General features: G+C 42.8%; 1 protein-coding gene and 1 long non-coding RNA gene across 7 annotated transcripts; both read left to right on the top strand.

The window, feature by feature from the left end:
* The first annotated feature begins 1,008 nt into the window (after positions 1-1,008).
* CHRNA9 (cholinergic receptor nicotinic alpha 9 subunit) lies at positions 1,009-20,792 on the top strand. Of its 6 annotated transcripts, none has more exons than XM_035326190.1 (7): positions 2,773-2,853; positions 5,325-5,486; positions 6,937-6,986; positions 16,867-17,012; positions 17,800-17,954; positions 18,526-19,058; positions 19,341-20,792. In XM_035326190.1, exons 4-7 carry the CDS (start codon positions 16,899-16,901, stop codon positions 19,895-19,897), a joined length of 1,359 nt encoding a protein of 452 aa, XP_035182081.1. In that variant the 5' UTR covers positions 2,773-2,853; positions 5,325-5,486; positions 6,937-6,986; positions 16,867-16,898; the 3' UTR covers positions 19,898-20,792. The 6 variants fall into 6 exon arrangements, with proteins under 6 accessions (XP_035182078.1, XP_035182081.1, XP_035182079.1 ...); XM_035326191.1 differs by lacking the exons at positions 2,773-2,853; positions 6,937-6,986 and adding an exon at positions 2,891-2,989 and having other exon boundaries at positions 18,526-18,698; positions 18,951-19,058; XM_035326187.1 differs by lacking the exons at positions 2,773-2,853; positions 6,937-6,986 and adding an exon at positions 1,009-1,108.
* Positions 8,565-10,801, top strand: LOC118167008. The gene is made up of 2 exons (XR_004750870.1): positions 8,565-9,486; positions 9,522-10,801. It is a non-coding gene; the product is annotated as an uncharacterized LOC118167008 (long non-coding RNA).
* Positions 20,793-21,580: the final 788 nt, after the last annotated feature.

Genomic DNA, 21,580 nt, shown 5'->3' with positions numbered 1-21,580 from the left:
CTCCACGCAGAGCCACTCCGCCAACAAAATGGCAGCCCCAGCACAGCACCTCCGCGCCGCCATTTTACAGCCCGGCCCACAGCGGCCGGGGTTGTGCCCTCCGAGCGCCCAATCAGAGGAGGGCATCGCGAGCCGCTCCGCGCCTATAGCCGCGGCGGCGCGGGCAGCGCCCCTCAGTCCTCGTGGTGCGGCTGCGGGGTGCGGTCGCTCAGTGCCTCGCCTCCCGCTATGGCCTGTGGCGTTTTCCTGGCTGCTGGGCCTCCCGCCGCGCCCTTCTGGGAGATGCTGGTGCTGCTGGCCCAGGAGCCGGGCATGGAGTGGCTGCAGCTGGGCCTTGCCGGGCAGGTGGATCCTCTGCCGCCGTGTAGGACCGTGGCGGTGGCGCGTCCTGCTGTTTCCCAGTGGTGTGGAGACTGTGATGTGGCGACTGGTGAGCGTGGCCGTGATTTGTTGGGGGGCAATGAGCATGTGTGGTGACTCTTGGGTGGGGAGTGGGCCGCTGAGGGGGGCGGGTGGGTGGTGCTCTGTGACCTTTGCAGTGTAAGGCCTGTAGGCAACACTGGAAAGGCTGGCTCTTAAACCTTCTCTTCTCTGGTACCACTCTGTGAGTTCCTGGAGCACTACCATACCTAGTGCTGGAGATGGATCGGGTATGTGACATGTAGCCATTCACACTGGAAAGATATCTCAGCTTGTTAACAGCTCTGGGTGTAGCTGTGCGTGAAGTGAATGTCACTTGTCAGTTAAACTACTAGAGCATTGTTCAGGTGCGTGTCACGCCTTAAGTCACACCTAAACGCTCTCTTTATCCCTCCTTGAGTGATATGCTTGTGCCCGTTGTCAGCATGTGCTAATATAGATCCTGTCTTGTAGGAAGGGTGTTTAGTCGTCCTTGGAAACATTCTTTGGGACCTTGGCCTCTGAAGACGTTGTCGTTGTTGGAGTGCTCAGGGGATGTTAGGCTGTGGCAAGCCTACCTTGAAGGACTGAAGAAATTCCTTGCCTTCAGGAAAGGCATGGGGATGCCTGCAGCCTGGCCCATTCCAGAGGAACAAGTTAGAGGGTTTTTGGCTGTGGAGTCTCTTTACTCATCCTCAAAGACGTTGATGTATGTGGCAGCACTGTCTTACTTGTCAAGACTGACCGGTAACCCCGATCCTCTGGAAGATTCTATAACCCGTTGCATGGTGATAGGGTTGAGACGTCAAGTGGGCGTTCTGAGGGATAAATACACTCCTATAACAATTGAGGTGTTGCGCTCCCTCTTAGGAGCTCTGGAGTCTGTATGTATATCCCATTATGAATGTTTACTGTTCCGTGCCTTGTTCACTGCAGCTTTTTTTGGGGCACTTCGGATAGGAGAGATGGTGGCAAAGCACTGTGCTGTGCTGCAGCCGGAACTGCTGCACTGGAGTGACACCCAGGTGACAGAAAGCAGAGTGGTGTTTCGTTTGCGTAACTCTCATTTTGGCCAGGAGAGGCATGTCATCAGCCTCGGGCTGTCTGGGGAGCCATGGGTATGCCCCATTCTGGCCCTCCAGAGCTACGTGGTGCTGCGTTCACCGCTTGAAGGGCCGCTTTTTGTGCACACAGATAACATGCCAGTCACGAGGAGGGAGTTCCTGACTGTTCTCCGATGGGCCCTGAGGCTGCTGGGGCTGCCCGTGGAGCGGTACGGTGTGCATTCCTTCTGGCTGGGGACTGTCGTCACTGCTGCACGCTGCGGGTATCCCAGGGAGGATGTCACCCGCCTGGCGAGGTGGCCCTGTGTGATCCCAGAGAGGCCATAACCATGGAGCCTGGGGGGGAAATAGCTCCTGACTACTTCTCTTTCTGTAGGGGTTTAACCACGTACTTTCTAGTCAGTAGCAGTAACCTAAGTACCAATGCCTGTGTGGTTCTACCTCACACCACAATGGCTCCTGAAGTTTGCTTGCAGTCACTGCTTACGCTGTCTGTAGTGCCAAGGGTGGGGGAGTGTGAGACCTGCTGCTTGTGGACCTTGTCTGCCTTGACAGCAGGTCTGCAGATGCTTTTATTTTGTGTAACTTGAATTAATAAAAGCTTCCTTTTGTAAAACAGCCTATGCTTTCTAGTAGTACTCTTTTTTATGCAGCAGAAATTGTAGACTCGGCTTTTTTAGAGCAATAAATGACTAGAGTTTTGAAGAAAAACTCCTGAGAATTTAAGTTAATTACTGTAAGGCAGCAGATAGTCACATTTTTTAAACAAGATATATTACAGTTTATAGCTATATAAAAAGATGTCACTAAGGTCAAAAGGTAAATGTTATGTTACTAGCTTAATAACAGACACCAAAGATTGAGTTAAAAAAAAAAAAGGCAACAGAAACAAACATTGTTTGTAAGATGTGTTCAAAGCAGTCTTCTGCTTAGATGGGGGACTGGAACATTTTTCTTCAGCAAATGCTAGCTCTGAAAATACTTAATTGAATCCGCTAGCCCCAATTCTCTATGAGCATAATTAGCCTGATCAGAATTTTAAATAGCTAAAATATCACACAGTTCACTTAACAGTTAATTATTTCCTTAGGATGTGTTACTTGTCCTTAATTCAGCCTGTTCTTTTTTTTTCCTGAATTTTAAGTTACTTTCTTAACTTTCTGAAATTGAGGAGTCTTCAACCATAACTGTAAAGTTCGATGGCTTGAATACTTTCAGTTTTGTAGTTATGGCACTTGCAGTGGCATGGGATAGAATGTATTTTTCACGCTGTGGCCAAACTGGGAAGGGCTTTGGCGGGTCAAGTGGACTTCAGAGAACTGCAGCAAGCTCTGATCCTCCTTACTGCTATCGCTGCTCCAAACCTGGAAAAGCAGTGTTGCTAAATAGGGTAGCTTAGTATTTTACTCTGCCCTGCCCTAGCAAAGATGTGGGTTACAGCGTGGGAGCTGGCTGGAACTTAATGCTGATGTGATCGCCATGGAAATAATTAGCCATGATTTCTCAAGCCTTCTGGTTACTGGAAGGTAACACTTTGCAGGGCACCACCAATCTGCTACTCTTTACTGTTACTCTTTCCTCTTTTTTACTATGAGAGCCGCATTGTGTTGAGCGTGGGACTTACTACAGTGTGGCAAGACTTCAGTGGTTAGCACAGTATCTGAGATCTTTGTTTTCAACTGCGTTTCAGTTAAAAGCTGGCTTTGTTCACTGGAAATGCTTGTTTGTGTAGTAACTCCTGCATAATGTCTAACTGTAAGTAATGTCTGAGGTGCTGCTATTGTGGCATCTGCCAAGGGACTGACCCTGGGGTGCCCACTGGTCGGGCTGAGCAGAGCCTTGCTGCATACCTGCATAAGGAGCTGCTTTATGTGTTCTCTGCAAGCTTTCATAGGTGTCCAAGCTTTTTTTGCTGACCTTGGTGTATGTGATGTCTGCTCCCTGGCCTGTCCCAGGTGTGCTGGCCTCAAGTGCTCTGTTGCCTTGCTGTGAAGGGTCTGTGTACGCAAGGTTTTGGTGGTCAGGCTGCGGGGCTATAGGAAAAGACAAGAGGTTGCCTGGTTTATCTTTTGTTTCCCACTACCTGATTGTTTTAACTGGCCATAAATTAGATTTTCTCAAGTGGTGTGTGTTTTTACCTGTGGCACCCATCTTTGTCCTGACCCATGCATGTTCTTGCTTCCATTCTTCCTGTCTTCTCTCCCTGTCCCACTGGCAAGGGTTTGGCTCTAAGTCAGAGCTAACCCACTGCTCTCTGGTAAATCTGAGAAATCCCAGGATGGCTGCAGAGCACCATGGAGTAGGCAGCTCAGTTCAGCTAGTCACACAAGTCACTGTGGCTCTTCAGCAGTGGTCAGGTCTTGGAAGAAGTCCTGGAAGTAATGTCATACCACATGCCTTAAGGCAGGCTACTGCAATACCATTAAGAGAGCAGCTAATGCTTGATTTTTTTTATACCCTACTAGTCCAAAAAAAAACCCAAACCATTTGCTTCCTATGATGGCCTTATTGCAGAAGGTGTCTCCAGCCCCTCTGAGGGCTTAGTGGCCCTGTGCCAGCAGGGGGATTGAGGGGCTGAGCTGGCTGCCCTGTGCCTTGGAGAAGGGCGTGATTTTTAGGCAGATCAAGGCTGACACAGGTGCATTTTCTTTTGGCTCCATTGACTGCTGGTTATGTCAATGCTTTTCCTGAAGGGGTTGACAAGGGTTTTTAGTATAAATGGCATTTGCAGAAGTTGTATAGGTGAGGATGCCATAGAAGGATGCAAATCTTTCTAACAACAGAAAAACCCACAACCAAAGCCTTGAGAAATACAGCTGAGGTTCCAGAATACAAAGGCTACTGTGGATTATTAATGCTTGTAATGTGAAGTGATTAGGAAGCTACCTTCTTTTGCCTTGAGAAGGAAAGACTTGCCGGAGGATGTCTTTAGCTGAATTGACTTCCTTGATATAGAAAAAGTAGTTTGGCATTCAGCTTCGTGTTGATCGTGAGACTTCAGCAGAGAAGTAAACTGGGATTTAAGTTTTACTGGTGTCTGCTTCAAGGTGGCAGGAAAGACTGTGGTTGAAAATGAGTTGCTATTGTCTCCTAATGAGGTATTTGAAGGTGCAAAATGTGCCTGGTTCCTTGCACAGTACATAAGCTTATCTCTTCCTCTCTGCCCCCTTTTCCCCCTTATTTACTGACATAGTCAGCTGGAAGCATCTGAAGTGAGAGCTTTCTGTTCTGTTGAAAACTGAATTCCAGTGGAAAAGTCTGACCTAAAATGCGTGTTCCAGGGGAAGAAGAAAAGCCTCTAAGATTTTAGCCTTTTTATCAAAATGTGTTCAAGGCAGGCAGAAATTGGTCAAGGCTTTTTAACAGGAGAAAATCTCAACCTCACAAACTGTTCAGGGCTGAGAAGTCCTGTGTGCAAGTAGATGAAAGTAGCTGGTGGAACTGGGAGGTATCAAAATAAACATGGTACAAAAACAGCTGGGTGGATATGCCTGGCTGTTCTTACTCAGTACTAGGACTCTCCCATTTAATTGACTTCACAAATACATGGTGCTTCTCAGCTGGGGAGACAAGAAGGTCTTACAAATATTTTTGAGTATAAATAGATCTTCAAGTAAGACAGGAATGGCACTATTGATCTTAGCCCCTTTGTTGTGTTGTGTATACTTTTTTTACCTGAAACCTCAGAAATCTTTCTGGCTTCTGGGGAACTTGGTATTTTGCAAACAAATTCCACAACAATAGTTCTACACTACTGGAAAAAATGGATGTCTGTTTTATATGTAATACTTGTCTTCAATGTGATACATGAAGCAGAAGAGAAAAAATACCTCTGTTCTTATTTCTGTCTACATTCTGTAGCTGTCACCACAGATTTTCATTTTGTACCCCTGAAATGGAAGTGAAGTCTAGGAAGTAGCTAAAGAGGTGATGAAGACTCAATGATAATGTCAGGTTTGTGGAGTTCTCTGATCCCAGCACCAAGAAGAACAGAAATATGTTTAAGGGACAGCCATCAGACAGGTAATTAGCTTTTCCTGCTTACCTAAAAAGTTATCTTTTGATAGGCTGGCATATTTTTTTTAAGATAACAGGTTATAAATGTGGTGCTTGATCTGTTCTTGCTAGAGCTGTATGTTTGCTTTTATGTGACAAATAAAACCAAGAACCTGTTTTCTCGTGAATGTTAGGAGTTTCATCGGTTTAGAATCCTAATGTGGTTATTTCAGATTTTCAAATATTTTTTCCTTTTTTAACACTTTGCTCTTTTAAAGAGCCTGAATTCTTTCTTACAGTGTTAATGATTCCACACTTCTTATCATGTTAAGTGTGAAAGGTTAAGCATACAGACTGCAGAAAGAGCCAAATTACTCTTGTACTAATCACTGTCTGCTGGAGGAAATTACTGTATTATGTATTACTGTTGAGATACTGGTGAATCAATATTCATGTAGGAGCCTGAACTCCTACAATTTCTACAATTTGTAATTGTTATATTTAATGAGACTCTTTTCAAGAGTAAAAGAAGTGATTAATTGTATTTTGTATCTTAAGTCTTTGTACACCTGGCTGGCTTGCTTTTGATTCTCCAGAGTGAGATGCTTAGATAAAATACATATTCCTTAGAATGACAAAAATAATGTTACCCTTTAATTAGTACAGCACTAATTAATCAAGTATCAAGTGTATGTACTTGGACAGTTAAATTTTTCATTGTTGAATTGTACCTCCAAGTTCATTTGTGTTGAGTAGATGAAATTTGCAAGGAAAGGCATCTTCCCATAACTTCTGCAAGTAAAGTAGGAAACCGAAGTTAGATATTTGCCAGGTTTCACGCCAAGGTCCCTGAGTACTTCTTGTTCTTGTGGAATGAAAACATCTCCTGCTAGTCTGACTCTACAGCATACAGTATCCTTTGATCCCAAAGGCCCAAGTCCAGAAAGCTAAAGATAAATAGACAAATGCCTTTCAGCTGAAGGTTTTCTCTTCAGGCTTTATATAAAGTATTATTCCTGCTATAAAAACTACTGAGGAGCTTTTATGAGACTAATCTGCAAGTACAAACAAAGCATGTTCTATATATTTTTTCTTGTCTGCAACCAGCACCTGGGAAGTAGCTGGCAAAAGAAGACCTTAAAAATAATGTTACACAAAAATAAGGGCTTCCACTGATTTGTTGCTTGAAATGCCCCCTCTAGTGCCTTTTGCATGCCTAGAATTACTATTTTTTGCTGTGACAGTGATTTCCTTTTATAACATACATAGAAATAAGATACAGTTGCGATATGACATCTGTACATCCACTAGTTGAAATGTTTGCTTCTATGCTGTGGAGACTTGCTTATTTCACTACACAGCAAGGAGGCCACCAGACATTCTGCAGCATGCCGGACATGTCATGCCAGTGCTCCTGCTTTGTTTACCCTGCTCTGGCTTTCTGTTGAAGATGTTTTGTTTCATTTAGTGTTTTCAGGACATACCTCCTCAGAGATTCGTAATTGCAAGGCTGCAGAGCTGGAAGCTGTAAGTACACATTAAAAGTACTTTTATTTTAAAATAACTAAAGGAAAAACAGTGCTTTTTGATCAAAATAGATAAGGAAGGCTCTGGTTTGTGTTGTGATATGACATAATTTTGGCTAGAAGCATCAGTATGGTGCTGAATCCACCAATCATTGCCAGCTCTCTGGGTCATGCCTTCTAATGAGATGTTGTAACAAGCGACCGGCCTTTCTCTGAGGCTGGCTGTAACACGGTGCTCAGCCATACCACTGTCATACTTACTACAAATTTTAAGTATTGCAGAAGATTACTGAAGGTATATAAGATTATTGGCCAAGAGGAAAGAATTAGAGAATGTGTACAAAAAAACAATGTTTTTTTCCTTATGTATGGCTTCCCACCAGCAAATCAACCATCAGTCAGAGTCCAGACCTGAACGTATCAGTCCTTATGAATACCATTGGATTCAGGGCAGCTCTCTGAAATGGCTGTGTAATATGCTGCTTTTGCCCAGAGCCCAGGAGTAAAGTAAATAAAGAATTTGTTGCTAAAACTGTTCCAACTTCTAAGAGTGTTCTTATGCCAGCTCTTTTATACTGGTTTGGGGAATTGCCTCTTGCAATTTCATACATATTTCCCAAAAGCTGTAACTGCAGGATGACTGTAGGATTGTCTGTCCTCTCATGTTCTGCTACCTGTAGGCTGTGATGTAATCCCTCTTGCTTTTTCCCCAACATCTTGGTTCTGTTCTGTTATAGAATAAAACTCTCTTCATGCCTTTCATCAAGCTAAAAGGCAGCTGAGCAATTGGCAAAGATACTTCACAGCCCCCTGCCAATTGTCAGACAAGCAGAAAATGTTTCCTGAAGCGCACAAACCAGCCAGGTATAGTGTGTGGTTATGATAGCATTTTAATGCTAGAACACACAATTTTGGTCTTAACTACTTTTATACCTCATAATCACCTTCTGTGGAACTTCAAAAAATAGCAGTTACTAAGCACATAAGATTGAGATCAGTGTTGCAGGTTAACACTTCTGGATAGCAGACCTTTGGTTGATGGGCAAAATAAAGTTTTTCGGGCAGTTAACCAAAGAAGCACTGAGCATTCATTACACTGCACTTGGTGTAGGTTGAAAAGAATGAAACAACACCTTGGTTTTAGATGATCACTTAGAACTTTGCAGGTGAAAACCAAAGGTATTCATATAGCCTTTCTTAAGCGTGTCCTGGAGCCTCTGTCTTCATGGATGCTTAAGACAAGAGGTACTGTCTTCAGCTCATGTTGGTGCTTTGTTCCCAAGATCTAAATGAGCCTGTTGTGCCAGAATGAGCACAGGTGAAGGCTTTGATTAAAACTGCAGGTTTACTACTAATCTTGCTCAAGGAGAATTTTTTATCTTGGTTCGTAGCGTAAAGTAGCTGTGTTCATGCTATAAGGTGCTTGCTGGAATGGCATACTGTTATTTTTAAGCTAGTAAAACAATGGAAAAGTATAGCCTAAAACAGGTGTGCCTTGGAATCTGTATCCTGGCAATGTTGCCTAACGTTTGAGGGACCTGTAGGGAGGCAATTTGTCCAGCCCAAAAAGCTGAGCCTGTCTGATTATAATGCTGCCTGTACCACTTCTGTGACAAGTACACAGCTAATTGGAGCATGGGACTAGGGAGTGAGAGATGCAAGAAATGCCTTTAATACTGTTCAGCCTCAGATGAAGTCTGTTCTAATTGTTGGCTTGTCTGTTCTTTCCCTCACAGGCTGTATCATCTAGACCTAATGTGCTTGATGGTTTGCTTATTGTGGGCATCTGGTTTTGAGCTGGCGTCTGAGCGAGCTGAGCATGACCAAGTTTTAGCAGAAATGGCAGTGTGTTCTTGGTGATGCAACTTGGTCAGATTCTGTTAGAGGAAAAGAAAGCTGGCAGAGACCGCAAGGAAAAGGAGTGCATCTAGCTGTCACACCTCTCTTACAAGAAGCTGCAGGTCCCTTGCTGCTGGGTATGAAACCAGAGCTGCTTTCTTTGAGGTCAACCTGATTTGCAATATCAGTTACATAATATACAATTTTCACTTAGACAAGCATGGCAGAGAGGTCTGTATCTCCTTTCTGTGAGGACTCTATTTTCTGCCATTTCTGTCCTGTCAAGGTGCTTTCAAAAGAGACACTTAAGAAATCAATTGAGGTTGTACTAATATTAGTACAAAACCAGAATAATTTGACTGAAGGTAGAGTTGCTCTGGGTTTATGCTAGCATTCTTGTGATCAAAACTTACTTTTCAGAAAAGTAGCCAAAAAGGAAAGCCAACAGATTTCTTTCCCAGCCTCAGATGCGTCTTGGGAGGAAGCCTGACAAATGAAAGTATGCACATACTGTAAGATGCTTCAATAGCTAAAACTTATAAAAAGTTGCTTTCCCTCAGAGATAAGTAGTTACTGCTCGTCTTACCCTATTTTGAGGTTTGTTAGTCACAAATAAGGCTTTTGTACTGTGATAATTTAGAGGTTGTTCTGAATATGTATATGTGTATATATATATATATATATATATATATAAAAGTAGTAGTTGTAAGTTGCAGTAGTTGTAAGCTTGGAAATTAATTTAATGAGCTTAGAAAACCACTCCTGCATCAGTTTGTCAAGGGAGCTATTTATACTCTGAGTAAAGCAGTTTTTTCTTCCTCTAAATTCTGGAAACGTGGAGGAATTCCCTGGGTGGACTGTTCTGTATGATTATGTGGAGCTGAAACAATTAGGTAATGCCAAAATTTGTGACAAGGATTTCTGCTTAGTGTCTTTCTAGATGTGTTTTACAATGTAAGCAACATTGTATGCAATGCTGGCCAAGTAGCAGGTATGAATAGTGTGGTAGCAGTCATCCTGCAATTGGAGTTCTGTTTAGATTGATACATTATGGTCTGGTTTCTTTCTTGACTTTATCTTTGGCATCCTGCCTTTGCAGCCAGCTGCTCTGTATTAGTACACAATATTAATTTGCAGGGAACTCGGATAAGGATACAAATGTTTAGATGTAATTTAGTTTGTGTTGCAAGGTAGATGTGAGCTTACCAGGAAAGCAGGTATCTTCAGGGGGTGCTAGGGATTGCCTCTATGTAGATGCCCTTGTGTATATAATGTTTTGGTACCTCTTTATAAGGATGTTACTTCTGACCCTCTCCTACACTTTTAAAGATGAAAATTTAGTTCTCAGTATCTGAAATGATGTTGGCCCTTTAGTCTTCAGTAAAATTCTGAGTTTATTCAGTTTTTGTGAAGTCCACCTGAGCTGATGGAATTGTGTTCTGGGGAACCTACAGTTGTCATCTGCATGTACCACAGTAGCTGGGGGGCTTCCTTCCACTTCTCAAGGCTGAGGTATCATGTCTTCCATGTTGCAAGAGCAATCAGGCAGAAGAAGATATGACTCTTTCTCTATACCCTTGTAACAGGGTAAAAATATTCTATAATAATCCAATTTGTTATAGAGCATCAGACTGCCTGTCTTTGCGTAGAGCACAGATCCTGCGATCAGCCACTCAAAGGCATGATCTAAAGCTGGAAGTGACCCCAATGAGAGAGAGCTGTATATAAAATAGCCTTCTGACAGCTAAAGCTATAAAATAGCTTTGTTCTTAACCCTGACAGCTACTGAATGCTTTGCAAGGACAGATAAAATACCTTGTCCTGGTGAAAAAGGATGAATGTGCTGCAATTTAGATCTTACTAAACAATGCAAGGCTTCTCAGGACAAAAGGTTCCTCTACTTCATGTGCTGCAAGGTGGTTGGTAGAACTGTATGTGTAAGTGGACCAAAAATAAAATTTTATTTCAGAAAAAAAATTGTGACTAACATTTAAATTAGGCTTTTCTGTTTCTGGAAAATGTGGCTAATACTCCACATCATCTCATGACCTAACATACTGAACACTTCCTAATGTATTTCGTATCTTGTGTGTATGACAGAAGAAGAAAATATGAATGAGTATGCTAGTTTCAGGTGGTAGGGGATTTTGAGAGAGAAGGAAGAAGGAAGCAGTAGGTGGGTTGAGAAAATGAGGTGGAGAGAAACATGCTGCATGTAAATGAAGTGCTGTATTCTGCTTCTCTAGAGCAGGCACAGTAAGGCTGTTCTGCTGGCAAGAAGAGCTGTTGTTACCTGTGCTATTAAGATTTTGTTTCGTCTAAGGAGAGGAGTCTTCACTCTGAGGAGTTAGTGTGCTGCTTGACCCCATCATAAGATAATATTCTGTAGCAAATGCTGTGAAGAATGTGAACACAACAGCTTCTGGGGAGAAAAATTGGCAGGAAGGCAAGTAGAAGCAGACTGTGAGACACTTCTTACAAACTGTGCTTAGAAACCAATCTGTTCTTCTTTATTGTTCTCTGATGAAGGGATGGATTATAAATGGTACAGACGGCCTTGAGGCCTGTGATAATACAGTATCTGTAGCTTTTTCCAGTTGGAGGCTTAAACTCTTAATGTTTTCCATGCAGAAGAGGATGAAAATACATTTAAAAAAAAAAGTCTGAAAGTGTATATGCCAAAACCTCAGCTTCAGGAGCAAATAATTATTTAGGCAGGAGAGGAAAGGTATCTTTAATTGAAAGAACACACTTTTAAAATGTTTTTAAACTTCTTTCCTGGTTTGTTTGTGGTTTGTTCAAGATAAATATTAAAAAAATTGAAGTTATTAATACGAAAATATCCCCCCCCACTTCAGTCTGTCCCTAAGGTATATGCAAAGTCAAACTTACCTTACAAGGCATTACAATGAATTCTTTTTTTGATGTTTTGATTGCAGCCTGTGTTTGTCTACAACCATATGAAGTTGCATGGCAGGTGAGTGTCGTACAGGGTCAGTGCACTGCTGAACGAATGGTACCCTGTTGTCTCACTGAATGTAAACGTGGAAACAACGTTCTGCTCTGTTTATAGCCCATACAAGTACTCACAAAGTCAAATGTTTGAATAAAATCATACGGAACCAGGGTTGGATGTTGTGCCTTAACTGATCTCTGCCTCAGCAGAAGCAGCCTCTGCTCTAAATATGGTTTCACAATGTGCAGTTGTTGACAGTGATTTATATTTGCTCGCACTGAGATCCTCCTGTGACTAGCCTCGTGTTTGTTAGGCAGATCCAAGAGCCAGATTCAGCCATTAAGTAGTTCTGTTCCTTCTGCTTATCTTCTTTAAAAGAACATATTTTCTTTGCTAATCGTGTATTAAATTTAAGGTAAATAATCAGTAAAATTAATCAAAGTAGATTAAAATGTGATGTGATTTTATGCAATAAACAAAGATTGTTTTGAGTGTCTGGGTGAACCAGTAGGCTGGCTTAAGAGGGCCATCTGCTGGTAGATGCACTCTCAGGAGGTAACTTCAGATTTCACTGGAAACGAGTCTAGTTTGGGGAGAGGTTAATGACTTGATTCTGACTTGCAAACAACCATGACTCTGAAGTTACCGTTGTAAGCTGCTTTGTACTTGTGTCAATTCCCGACTCTGTAGCAGAACTTATTACTGTAAAAATAGAGAACTGCTTGAGTATAAATTTATGTTCCATTCAAATGTTAAATGGGATGTTTCATCTAGGAGTAGCATTATCATAGATTAAGCCACAATTTAAAACTATATTGCAAGGAAGCATGGGTTTGTGGATGAATCTCTCAGATCATTAAATAGCAATGTTAATACTCTTTACACAAAACGTCTACTTAAGGGACATTTGGTTTAAAATTACAGATTAAATTTCTTATAAAAAAAAAAAGAATGGTCTGGTGTACTGATTGCTAAACTTTTTAACTCTAATATTGAAAAGGCTTTTGGATATATTTTTTGAAAGCACTGCAATTAGTGTAGCATCATAAGTGTCTGCATGCCCTGTATGTGGCAGCTCCTGGATATATTTGACTGGAAAGGACTGGTTATGATCTATCCCTTTTTGAGTTTATAATGAATAACATGAAATGTGTGCATAGGAATAAACTGAGTAATCAACACATGCAAGCATGCCTCATTTTCTTATTCTGAGAACCTGCAATTTCCTTTGGAAAGGACACATTACAATGACGGTGCAAGATTCTTCAATAGATGTGACTTTGTGAGTTACTGTGTATCAGGCTGTGCTACCCAGCACAGCTGTATTGCTGCTGTTAGGGCTCCCAGGATTGCCCCCAGCCTGTGGCAGAGCAAACTTCATATTGGTCCCTGTGCATTTACAGCAGCACACTTAAAGCAGTACCCTGGTCATTCCCTTGTAATTAGTAAGAAGCAGAAGCTGCTTACTGACATAAATGGTAAACTAGGCTCAGGGTATCACCTGAGAAAGCAGTGATGTGACAGTATCCCCCCAAACTCTTCTGTCTCTAACTTTTGTCACCTGACAGCGTACACCTTTTTACCCACAGGAAAAGCCAGTTATCGCATGCTGCCTAAGGGCTGCTCTGACCTTCTTGACTTCTAAACTGTTTTCCATTTTTTCCCACATTTGACAAGTAACTGAAGTGAAGGAGATGGATTTCATTACAGGTGCTCTGACTGAAATTACTTAGTTCTTACCTATTGAACTTGGCCATAAATGTCACTTATTTACAGACCCCGCTAAAGCACAGACGTTACCTAGTGACTGGTACTTGTACTGTATTTATGTTACAAGGCTTTGGTAGGAGTGGGGCTGCAGGGGTGGCCTCTGTGAGCAGAGCCCAGCAGCTGCCTGAGGTCAGATCAGAGGCAGCTCCAGCTGGCTCCAAAAGGGACCTACCCCTGGCCTGAGCCAAGCCAGTGAGTGACACTGGTTGGGCCTCTGGTGGAGCAAGTTTACAAAGGTAAAACCACCACAGTACTCTTACATAGAAATTGTGTGTGAAGGGATCAATTTCCTTTTAGCCAAGGGAGCGCACAAGAGTAAAACAGCAGTATTTTTTGTGTGTATCTGAACTGTTCTGGAACAATTCGTCTTTACTGGTAATTCATTCTGTCTTTTCAGCTGTCCATTTTAATGACTTTTGCTACCTGTCCTAGTAGGATGGCAAAGATGTGCTGCTGTATACAATGAGGGGGGATTGGACTCATCTCTAGGGAAAGGAGGAAGTCACCTCCTCTTGTTTGTGAGAAACCTGTAAGAAAATGCCTGTGATGCCAGAAAATGCCTGTGATGCCAGCAGTGTGCTCAGGTGGCCAAGAAGGCCAACGGCATCCTGGCTTGTATCAGAAATAGTGTGACCAGCAGGGCTAGGGAGGTGATCGTCCCTCTGTACTCGGCTCTGGTGAGGCCGCACCTCGAGTACTGTGTTCAGTTTTGGGCCCCCTGCTACAAGAAGGACATCGAGGTGCTTGAGCGGGTCCAAAGAAGGGCGACGAAGCTGGTGAGGGGCCTGGAGAACAAGTCCTACGAGGAGTGGCTGAAGGAGCTGGGCTTATTCAGCCTGGAGAAGAGGAGGCTCAGGGGCGACCTTATCGCTCTCTACAGATACCTTAAAGGAGGCTGTAGAGAGGTGGGGGTTGGCCTGTTCTCCCACGTGCCTGGTGACAGGACGAGGGGGAATGGGCTAAAGTTGCGCCAGGGGAGTTTTAGGTCAGATGTTAGGAAGAGCTTCTTTACTGAAAGGGTTGTGAGGCATTGGAACAGGCTGCCCAGGGAGGTGGTGGAGTCACCATCCCTGGAAGTCTTCAAAAGACGTTTAGATGTAGAGCTTAGGGATATGGTTTAGTGGGGACTGTTAGTGTTAGGTTAGAGGTTGGACTCGATGATCTTGAGGTCTCTTCCAACCTAGAAATTCTGTGATTCTGTGAAAACTAACTCAGCAATATGAGGAATACAGGCAGAGCTAACAATGAGCTGGCTATCGGGGTAAAGGGAGTCCAGCTGTGGTATTGCTATAAAGTCACACTTCTCTTCTGTACTTCTCTCTTGTGAGTCTTTTTATGCAAGAGCTGTTCCAGTAATTCTGTAATCATTTGTAAAGTTTGGATAAGCTCACCTGGGAAACAGTACTATGTTGGGAAATAGCATTTTATCTACAGAATCCAGTTCTGCTCCTGATTCCTGTGCCGTGGACTGATCACGGAGTTTGTGCCAGTGGAAGCTGTAGCTTGCACAGCTGTATTGTGCTTCTGCAAACCTTGCCTGCGCTGTCAGACTTGGCAGTTGCTGTAGCTGCATATCTTACACGTGGTGCCACTTTGGTAGGTGGAAACACTTCTGTCCGTGTGCGGGCAGGTAGGCTGTGGTTTTTGCTATGTGACATGTTGGATGTGTGGTACTCGGTGTAACCACACCAACTAAACTACTGAGGCAGATCTTAATGCCTTTTTTTTTTTTTAGTTGAGGGTTCATAGGTTCAATGGACTGGTGTTGAGAAGCTATTGCTGTACATAAAGGCAGTAAAACTTGGCCCAGTGAAAAAATGAGAAATGTCCAATCTGTGAAGAAACCTAATCTCACATTTTTAGTGAGAAATGCAATGGAATACAGTTTTCCTGCTGATATCCCATCTGTTTGCTGTCTTGCACAGCCTTAGCTTCAAGGAGGCAGCTCTCAGGTTACGGAGAGAGGGAGGGTTCATCAGAGCCCCAGGCAGCTGCAGGAGCTGAGACCATTGCTCCAGGACACTTGACAGTTGCTGAGGGAGGACCGAGTTGTTTCTAGCTGCTCATCAGTGCCACAGCAACTTTGTGTTGCTGTGCAATTTGTATTCTGGTACAGTTTTGGATGGTGAGAAGGTCCAGAAATGAAGAGAAAAACACCGTCCTCCTTTTATGTCTCCCTGTGGTTGCTGTTCACAGCCGTGATGCTTCAAGGTGAGAAACGCTTCTTGGTAGCTAAGTGTTGTACTGGTATTTATTTTATTCAGGTAGGAGCTGGTGTCCTGATGCATCCTGCATGGTTGAGCTCCAGAAGTCCCCTTCATCTTTTTTTTTTTTTTGTCTTACTGATGCATAGACAAAATGAATGATCATGTACAGCCAGATAGATCTAAATGCTCCTTGTGAGGCTTTGATTTGTTAGGAGTTATTTTTCATCAGGAAGGTTTGCTTTGAACACTGATAAGTCCAGGAAGTCACCGTGAGTCACCAAAGAGCAATAATGTCCTCCATAGCACTCGTTTCCTGTGTTGTGCCAGCTGGCGTTCGCACAAGTCTTGTGAAGGTTACTGTCCTTGTCCTTTGCTTGCAGAAATGTGTGAATTTGTCTAAAGGTAATGCAGACACTGCCTAGAGAAACAGTGATGCACAAAGCAGTGTGGAACAGCAAAAGTGTGGTAAATCTGAAGTTTTAGTGGAGTACCCATAGTGAGTAAGTCTGGATAGCAAGAAATACATGGTTTGGGAAAGATCTTAGTCCAAGGATGTGTTCATACCTCATGTAGTTGCCAAGTTGTGAAGAAAAGCAGATTAGACTTCTTCCAAGTGCTGGTGTTTTTTTTTTTTTTGTTTTGTTTTTTTAAAGGGACAGAGGGAGGGTACATTCTGAAAGTAGCATGAATTTATCAGTGCTGCATTTAAGGAGACATCACAAGCTATTAGCCTGGGAGCAGGTTTGACTTCAGGGTTGGCTTCTAATTTTAGCTTAGCAGATGTGTGACTCTAAGCCAATAATCTCTACGCCTATGAAAAATCAGTAAAATAGAGGTAATGATACTTTCAAAAATGGCAGGAATCTCTGGATAGAGAGGGTTATTTTTTTCAGTGGGTGTGAAAAGCTAAAGCTAGCTATTCATTTACTACAGATGAATGCTGTCTTTATTTGAATAACTTCATCGGGTTTACTCTGTTTTGCGCTAAATGATACTGTACAATATGTGTATGATAAATATAGCAAATAGTGTTTGAAGCTATAGAAAAAGGCTATCTTCTGATATTGCTCAGTGCTTAATCTGATGTACTGAACAAACGTGTTATCTAGCTGTAGAATCAGCCAAAGGAAAATACGCTCACATGCTGTTCAATGAACTGTTTGAAGACTATTCAAATGCTCTAAGACCAGTGGAAGACACAGATAAAGTGCTGAATGTTACCCTTCAGATAACATTGTCACAAATTAAAGACATGGTGAGTAAAAATGCAGTTCTGTTTTTCGGAATATGTGCAGAAGTGTGCCACCTGTAAACTTGCTTGGAGTGGGAAAGCAACTTAATTTTTTTGTGACAACTTCAGTAATGCTTCCTCACAAGGGTCATGTTCTCTGGTTCTTAATAGGATCTTATCTGACTGCAACACTAGGACTTCCATTACATGTCTACAGACATAGCTGCTGGATTGCAAAGACTTTGTAGTTCTAGTTAGATGTTTGTATTGCAGCATCCAGGCAACATCTGCTATTAAATAAAAAGAGCAAACACCCTTTCTAGGGAGCAATTAATTTCTTGTAAACTCCCTATTTTAGCCTTTAACTTCTTATAAGTTTGGTTCAACCAGATATGCTTTTAAGGTGAAAGAAACGTGTTTGGAAGGAGGATGGAAAATCACTTGATTTGTGAATCAACAAGCTTTCAGAGTTTTGGACTGAATTTTGTCAGCTGTTTTGTATTCTGAAGCTGGCAAAAGAAAACTTGTGAGATATTAAGAGCCTTAGACAGCTGTGATTAAAGCTTGGGAGGGTGCAGAGAAAAGAACTGTCCTTTTGGGGGAGGAAGGCTTGGACAAGAGAGAGATTGAATACATAAGCCCCCTCTGCACTGTATGGTATATGTACCTGTCTGAGAAGCGCTGCTGTGGCCTGTTAGTATTCCGGCCTGTTCTGAGCATTGCTTTAAAGTTACACAACAAATGCTGCCAGCCATATAAGTTGGACTTTTTTTTAACCTTAAATTACAAATATTTCTATTTTTTTATGCAGGATGAAAGGAACCAAATTTTGACAGCTTACTTATGGATTCGACAAAGCTGGTATGATGCATACCTCAAATGGGACAAGGATAAATACGATGGCTTGGATTCTATCAGGATTCCAAGCAATTTGGTCTGGAGACCAGATATTGTCCTTTATAACAAGTGAGTGAGGCTGGAGAGACTCGGATTGAATGTATGAAGGAGGGGGATAGAAGGAGAAATGACCCATGGAGCCTGAACTTTCATCAATTCACTTTGCCTTAGGAAGGGATATATTTTTTGTCTTAATATTTGTTTCTGAACATCTAAATATTTGGCAAAAAAGCCATAGACGGGATTGAGTATTGATCCAGCTTTCTTGGTTGCATTGGGAGTTGAACGCTTTTCCCCCCCGGCAATCTGAAGTGCTTTCTGCAGAAGCTGCTGAAGAGCTCTAGAAGACTGTGTCCACACGAAGGTGGTATAAAAAGGCTCCATAACTTGTCTGCTCTCCCAGGCCAGTGATGAACAGTAGATTGTCATAGTTTTGAATATCCCACTGTGTCAATGGATACTGGTACTTGTAAATAACATAGTTAATAGTCAGTTCCTAATAAAAATCAGTGTAAATAAGTAATATGGTTTCAGAAGCACGCTTTTAATAGTGTGAAGCGAGGGTCTCCTCCTGACTCTCCCCAGCCTACACGCTAAGTTGCTGCATATCAATCCTGACTGTCACTTTTCTGTCTTTTAGGGCTGATGATGACTTTTCAGAACCAGTGAATACTAATGTTGTGTTGAGATATGATGGAAAAATCACTTGGGATGCACCTGCTATCACAAAGAGCTCATGTGTAGTGGATGTATCTTATTTTCCTTTTGACAGCCAGCAGTGCAACCTTACATTTGGTTCCTGGACCTATAATGGTAATCAGGTAGACATCATCAATTCTCTTGATAGTGGTGACCTTTCTGACTTCGTAGAAGATGTGGAATGGGAGATTCATGGCATGCCAGCGGTTAAGAACGTAATCACTTATGGCTGCTGCTCTGAGCCTTACCCAGATGTAACATTCACACTGATTTTGAAAAGGAAGTCTTCTTTCTACATATTTAATTTGTTGCTTCCTTGCATTTTGATCTCTTTCCTCGCCCCACTGGGATTCTATCTCCCTGCAGACTCTGGAGAAAAAGTGTCGCTAGGTGTTACGGTTCTTCTTGCTCTGACTGTGTTCCAGCTTATGGTTGCAGAGATCATGCCTCCCTCTGAAAACGTACCTTTGATAGGTGAGCTTTACATGCTTGAAACGTGGCTTTATATGCTTTAAGCATTTTTTACAATGCTAATTCAATAGTCACTCATCTGATAAAGGCATACCTGTAATGAGTATGAGGTTTTACTTTAATGCTTTAATCTATATTCTTATATGGTAAATTGCAATCTAAATACAAAGTATCAGGGTGATTAAAGCTTGGTTTTACCTGCACTTATGCTTAGCATTGTTATTTCTGCACTGATTTTTTTTTTTTAGGGTAGCATCTTTAATAAACTTTTATTTTGTGTTCCAGGCAAGTATTACATAGCAACTATGACCATGATCACAGCTTCCACCGCGCTGACGATCATTATTATGAACGTCCATCACTGTGGCTCAGAAGCAAAGCCTGTTCCACAATGGGCCAGGGTGGTTATCTTGGACTACATGTCAAAAATCTTTTTTGTGTATGATGTGGGTGAAAACTGTACGAGTCCACAAAGGGAGAAAGAGCAAGAGCATAAGTTAGAGGGGGATGATGTGTGTCCGGGGGGAGACAAAGAGGTAAGGAGTCAACTTTCCAATAGAAATGACGACAGTGATCTCAAGGAGAAGCTGAATGGAAATTTGAATAAAAGCTGTGGAGTTCATGGTGAAGATGTTAGGGAGAATGTTAACTGCTGTTCCTGTTACAAAATGCTGATAAAAAATATCGAGTACATTGCTAACTGTGTTCGAGACCATAAAGCAAACAGGGCCAAAGGAATTGAGTGGAAAAAAGTAGCAAAAGTGATGGACAGGTTTTTCATGTGGATTTTTTTTATTATGGTGTTTTTTATGAGTGTGCTGATCATTGGGAAAGCAGCTTAACTGCAGATGAACGTGTTCATTTTGTAGGTATGATGTAGGTATGAATGTACTGGGTTAGCTCGTTTCAGCGGAGCTGTGGCTAGGTGCACTTCTGAGATCTTTGTGTCTTCTGTTCTGTAACAATAAACTGGCTCAGTAGGCCGCAACAGCGCATTGAGACATTGCTCAGCTGATGGCTTTATTAGTGGCTTTCATTGTGTTTTAATACGGGAGTGCAGCCTCGATGAGGCTGCTGGACGAGCAGTCTGTGCTCCTTCTTAATGAACGGTGGCCACGACTGCAGGCTGGTCGGGGGAGCAATGCAGTGGTGGAGCAGACAGCCTAGCAGGGAGCACTCTATTCAGAGGGCTGCACCTTGTCACTTGGCTGGCCTTTTCTCTCTGACAGAACAAAATTGGGGTATTTGTGAGACTGTGACAGTTCCTGGAATTTACTGCTTCATGGCATTGCCTTTTTTCTTTTTTTTTTTTTCTTAGCTTGCCTTTTTAAGTTAGTTCATTTTGTTAAGGGCTTTTTCTGGTTACTGTTCATGTCTGCTCATAGGCTCCACCTGCCTCTGTTTTGCTCTCTAGTGTGCCTTTCACTTCTGCTACCATTGAGTATACCACTAAATATGATGGCACCTTGATTTTCCTTTTAATCTCCTGCTGCTAAATATTGCTCCTTTGTTACTGCAGATCAAGTAAGCCAGAATGACAGGGCTTCTTCCTCCATTCTCTTCCTTCTGATTCTAACAGCAGGAAGGAGGCTTCTCATCCTCCCTAGTTATTTCATTGCCCTGGACATTTGTGCAAAATGCGCCTTTAAATGTCAGTTGTGAGACTGTTAAAATAGGCCGTAACTGTCTGGACTCTGCTCATTTTGTTGACTGACCAATGCTCGCTCCATGTGTCTGTTACCCAGTTTTGTATCAGAGTCAGAGAATCGCTAAGGTCGGAAGGGACCTCTGGAGACCATCTAGTCCAACCCCCCTGCTCAAGCAGGGTCACCTAGAGCAGGTTGCACAGGATCGTGTCCAGGTGGGTTTTGAGTATCTGCAGAGAAGCAGACTCCACAGCCTCTCCAGGCACCCCCTTTCAGTGTTCTGTCACTCTCACAATACAGAAGTGTTCCCCGTATTCAGATGGACCTTCCTGTTGCTTATCTCTGAGTACCACCAAAGAGCCTGGCCCCATCGTCTCCCCTAAGGTGTTTATATGCATTGATAGGATCCACTCTCGGTCTTTTCTCCAGGCTGAACAAGCCCAGCTCTCTCAGCCCTTCCTCATGAGAGATGCTCCAGTGCCCTAATCATCTTCACAGCCCTCTGCTGGACTCTCTCCAGGAGCTGCATGTCCCTCTTGCACTGGGGAGCCCAGAACTGGACACAGTACTCCCGGTGTGGCTTCACCAGGGCTGTGCAGAGTGGGGGGGTCACCTCTCAACCTGCAGGCAATGCTTTTCCTAATGCACCCCAAGATACCGTTGGCCTTCTTGGCCACAAGGGGACATTTCTGTCTCATGGTTAACCTGCTGTCCACCCGGCTGCCCAGGTTTTTCCCTGCAGAGCTGCTTTACAGCAGGTCATCCTTCAACCTGTGCTAGTGCATGGGGTTATTCCTCCCAGGTGCAGGACCCTGCACTTGCTTTTGTTGAACCTCAGGAGGTTCTTCTCTGCCAAACTTTCCAGCTTAGCCAGGTCCC

The sequence above is a fragment of the Oxyura jamaicensis genome, chromosome 4, assembly GCF_011077185.1.
Source record: "Oxyura jamaicensis isolate SHBP4307 breed ruddy duck chromosome 4, BPBGC_Ojam_1.0, whole genome shotgun sequence".
Classification (NCBI taxonomy): Eukaryota; Metazoa; Chordata; class Aves; order Anseriformes; family Anatidae; genus Oxyura; species Oxyura jamaicensis.
The sequence above is the reverse complement of the archived record's forward strand: the minus strand, read 5'-3'. Positions and strand labels throughout refer to the sequence as shown.

Bases quoted from the DNA above. Each gene is read 5' to 3' on its own strand.
- CHRNA9 (XM_035326187.1), top strand. From the start codon at position 5,405: ATGATAATGTCAGGTTTGTGGAGTTCTCTGATCCCAGCACCAAGAAGA. The intron at 5,487-16,866 runs GTAATTAGCTTT...CGTGTTATCTAG, and splicing joins AAGGGACAGCCATCAGACAG to CTGTAGAATCAGCCAAAGGA. The intron at 17,955-18,525 runs GTGAGTGAGGCT...TCTGTCTTTTAG, and splicing joins GATATTGTCCTTTATAACAA to GGCTGATGATGACTTTTCAG.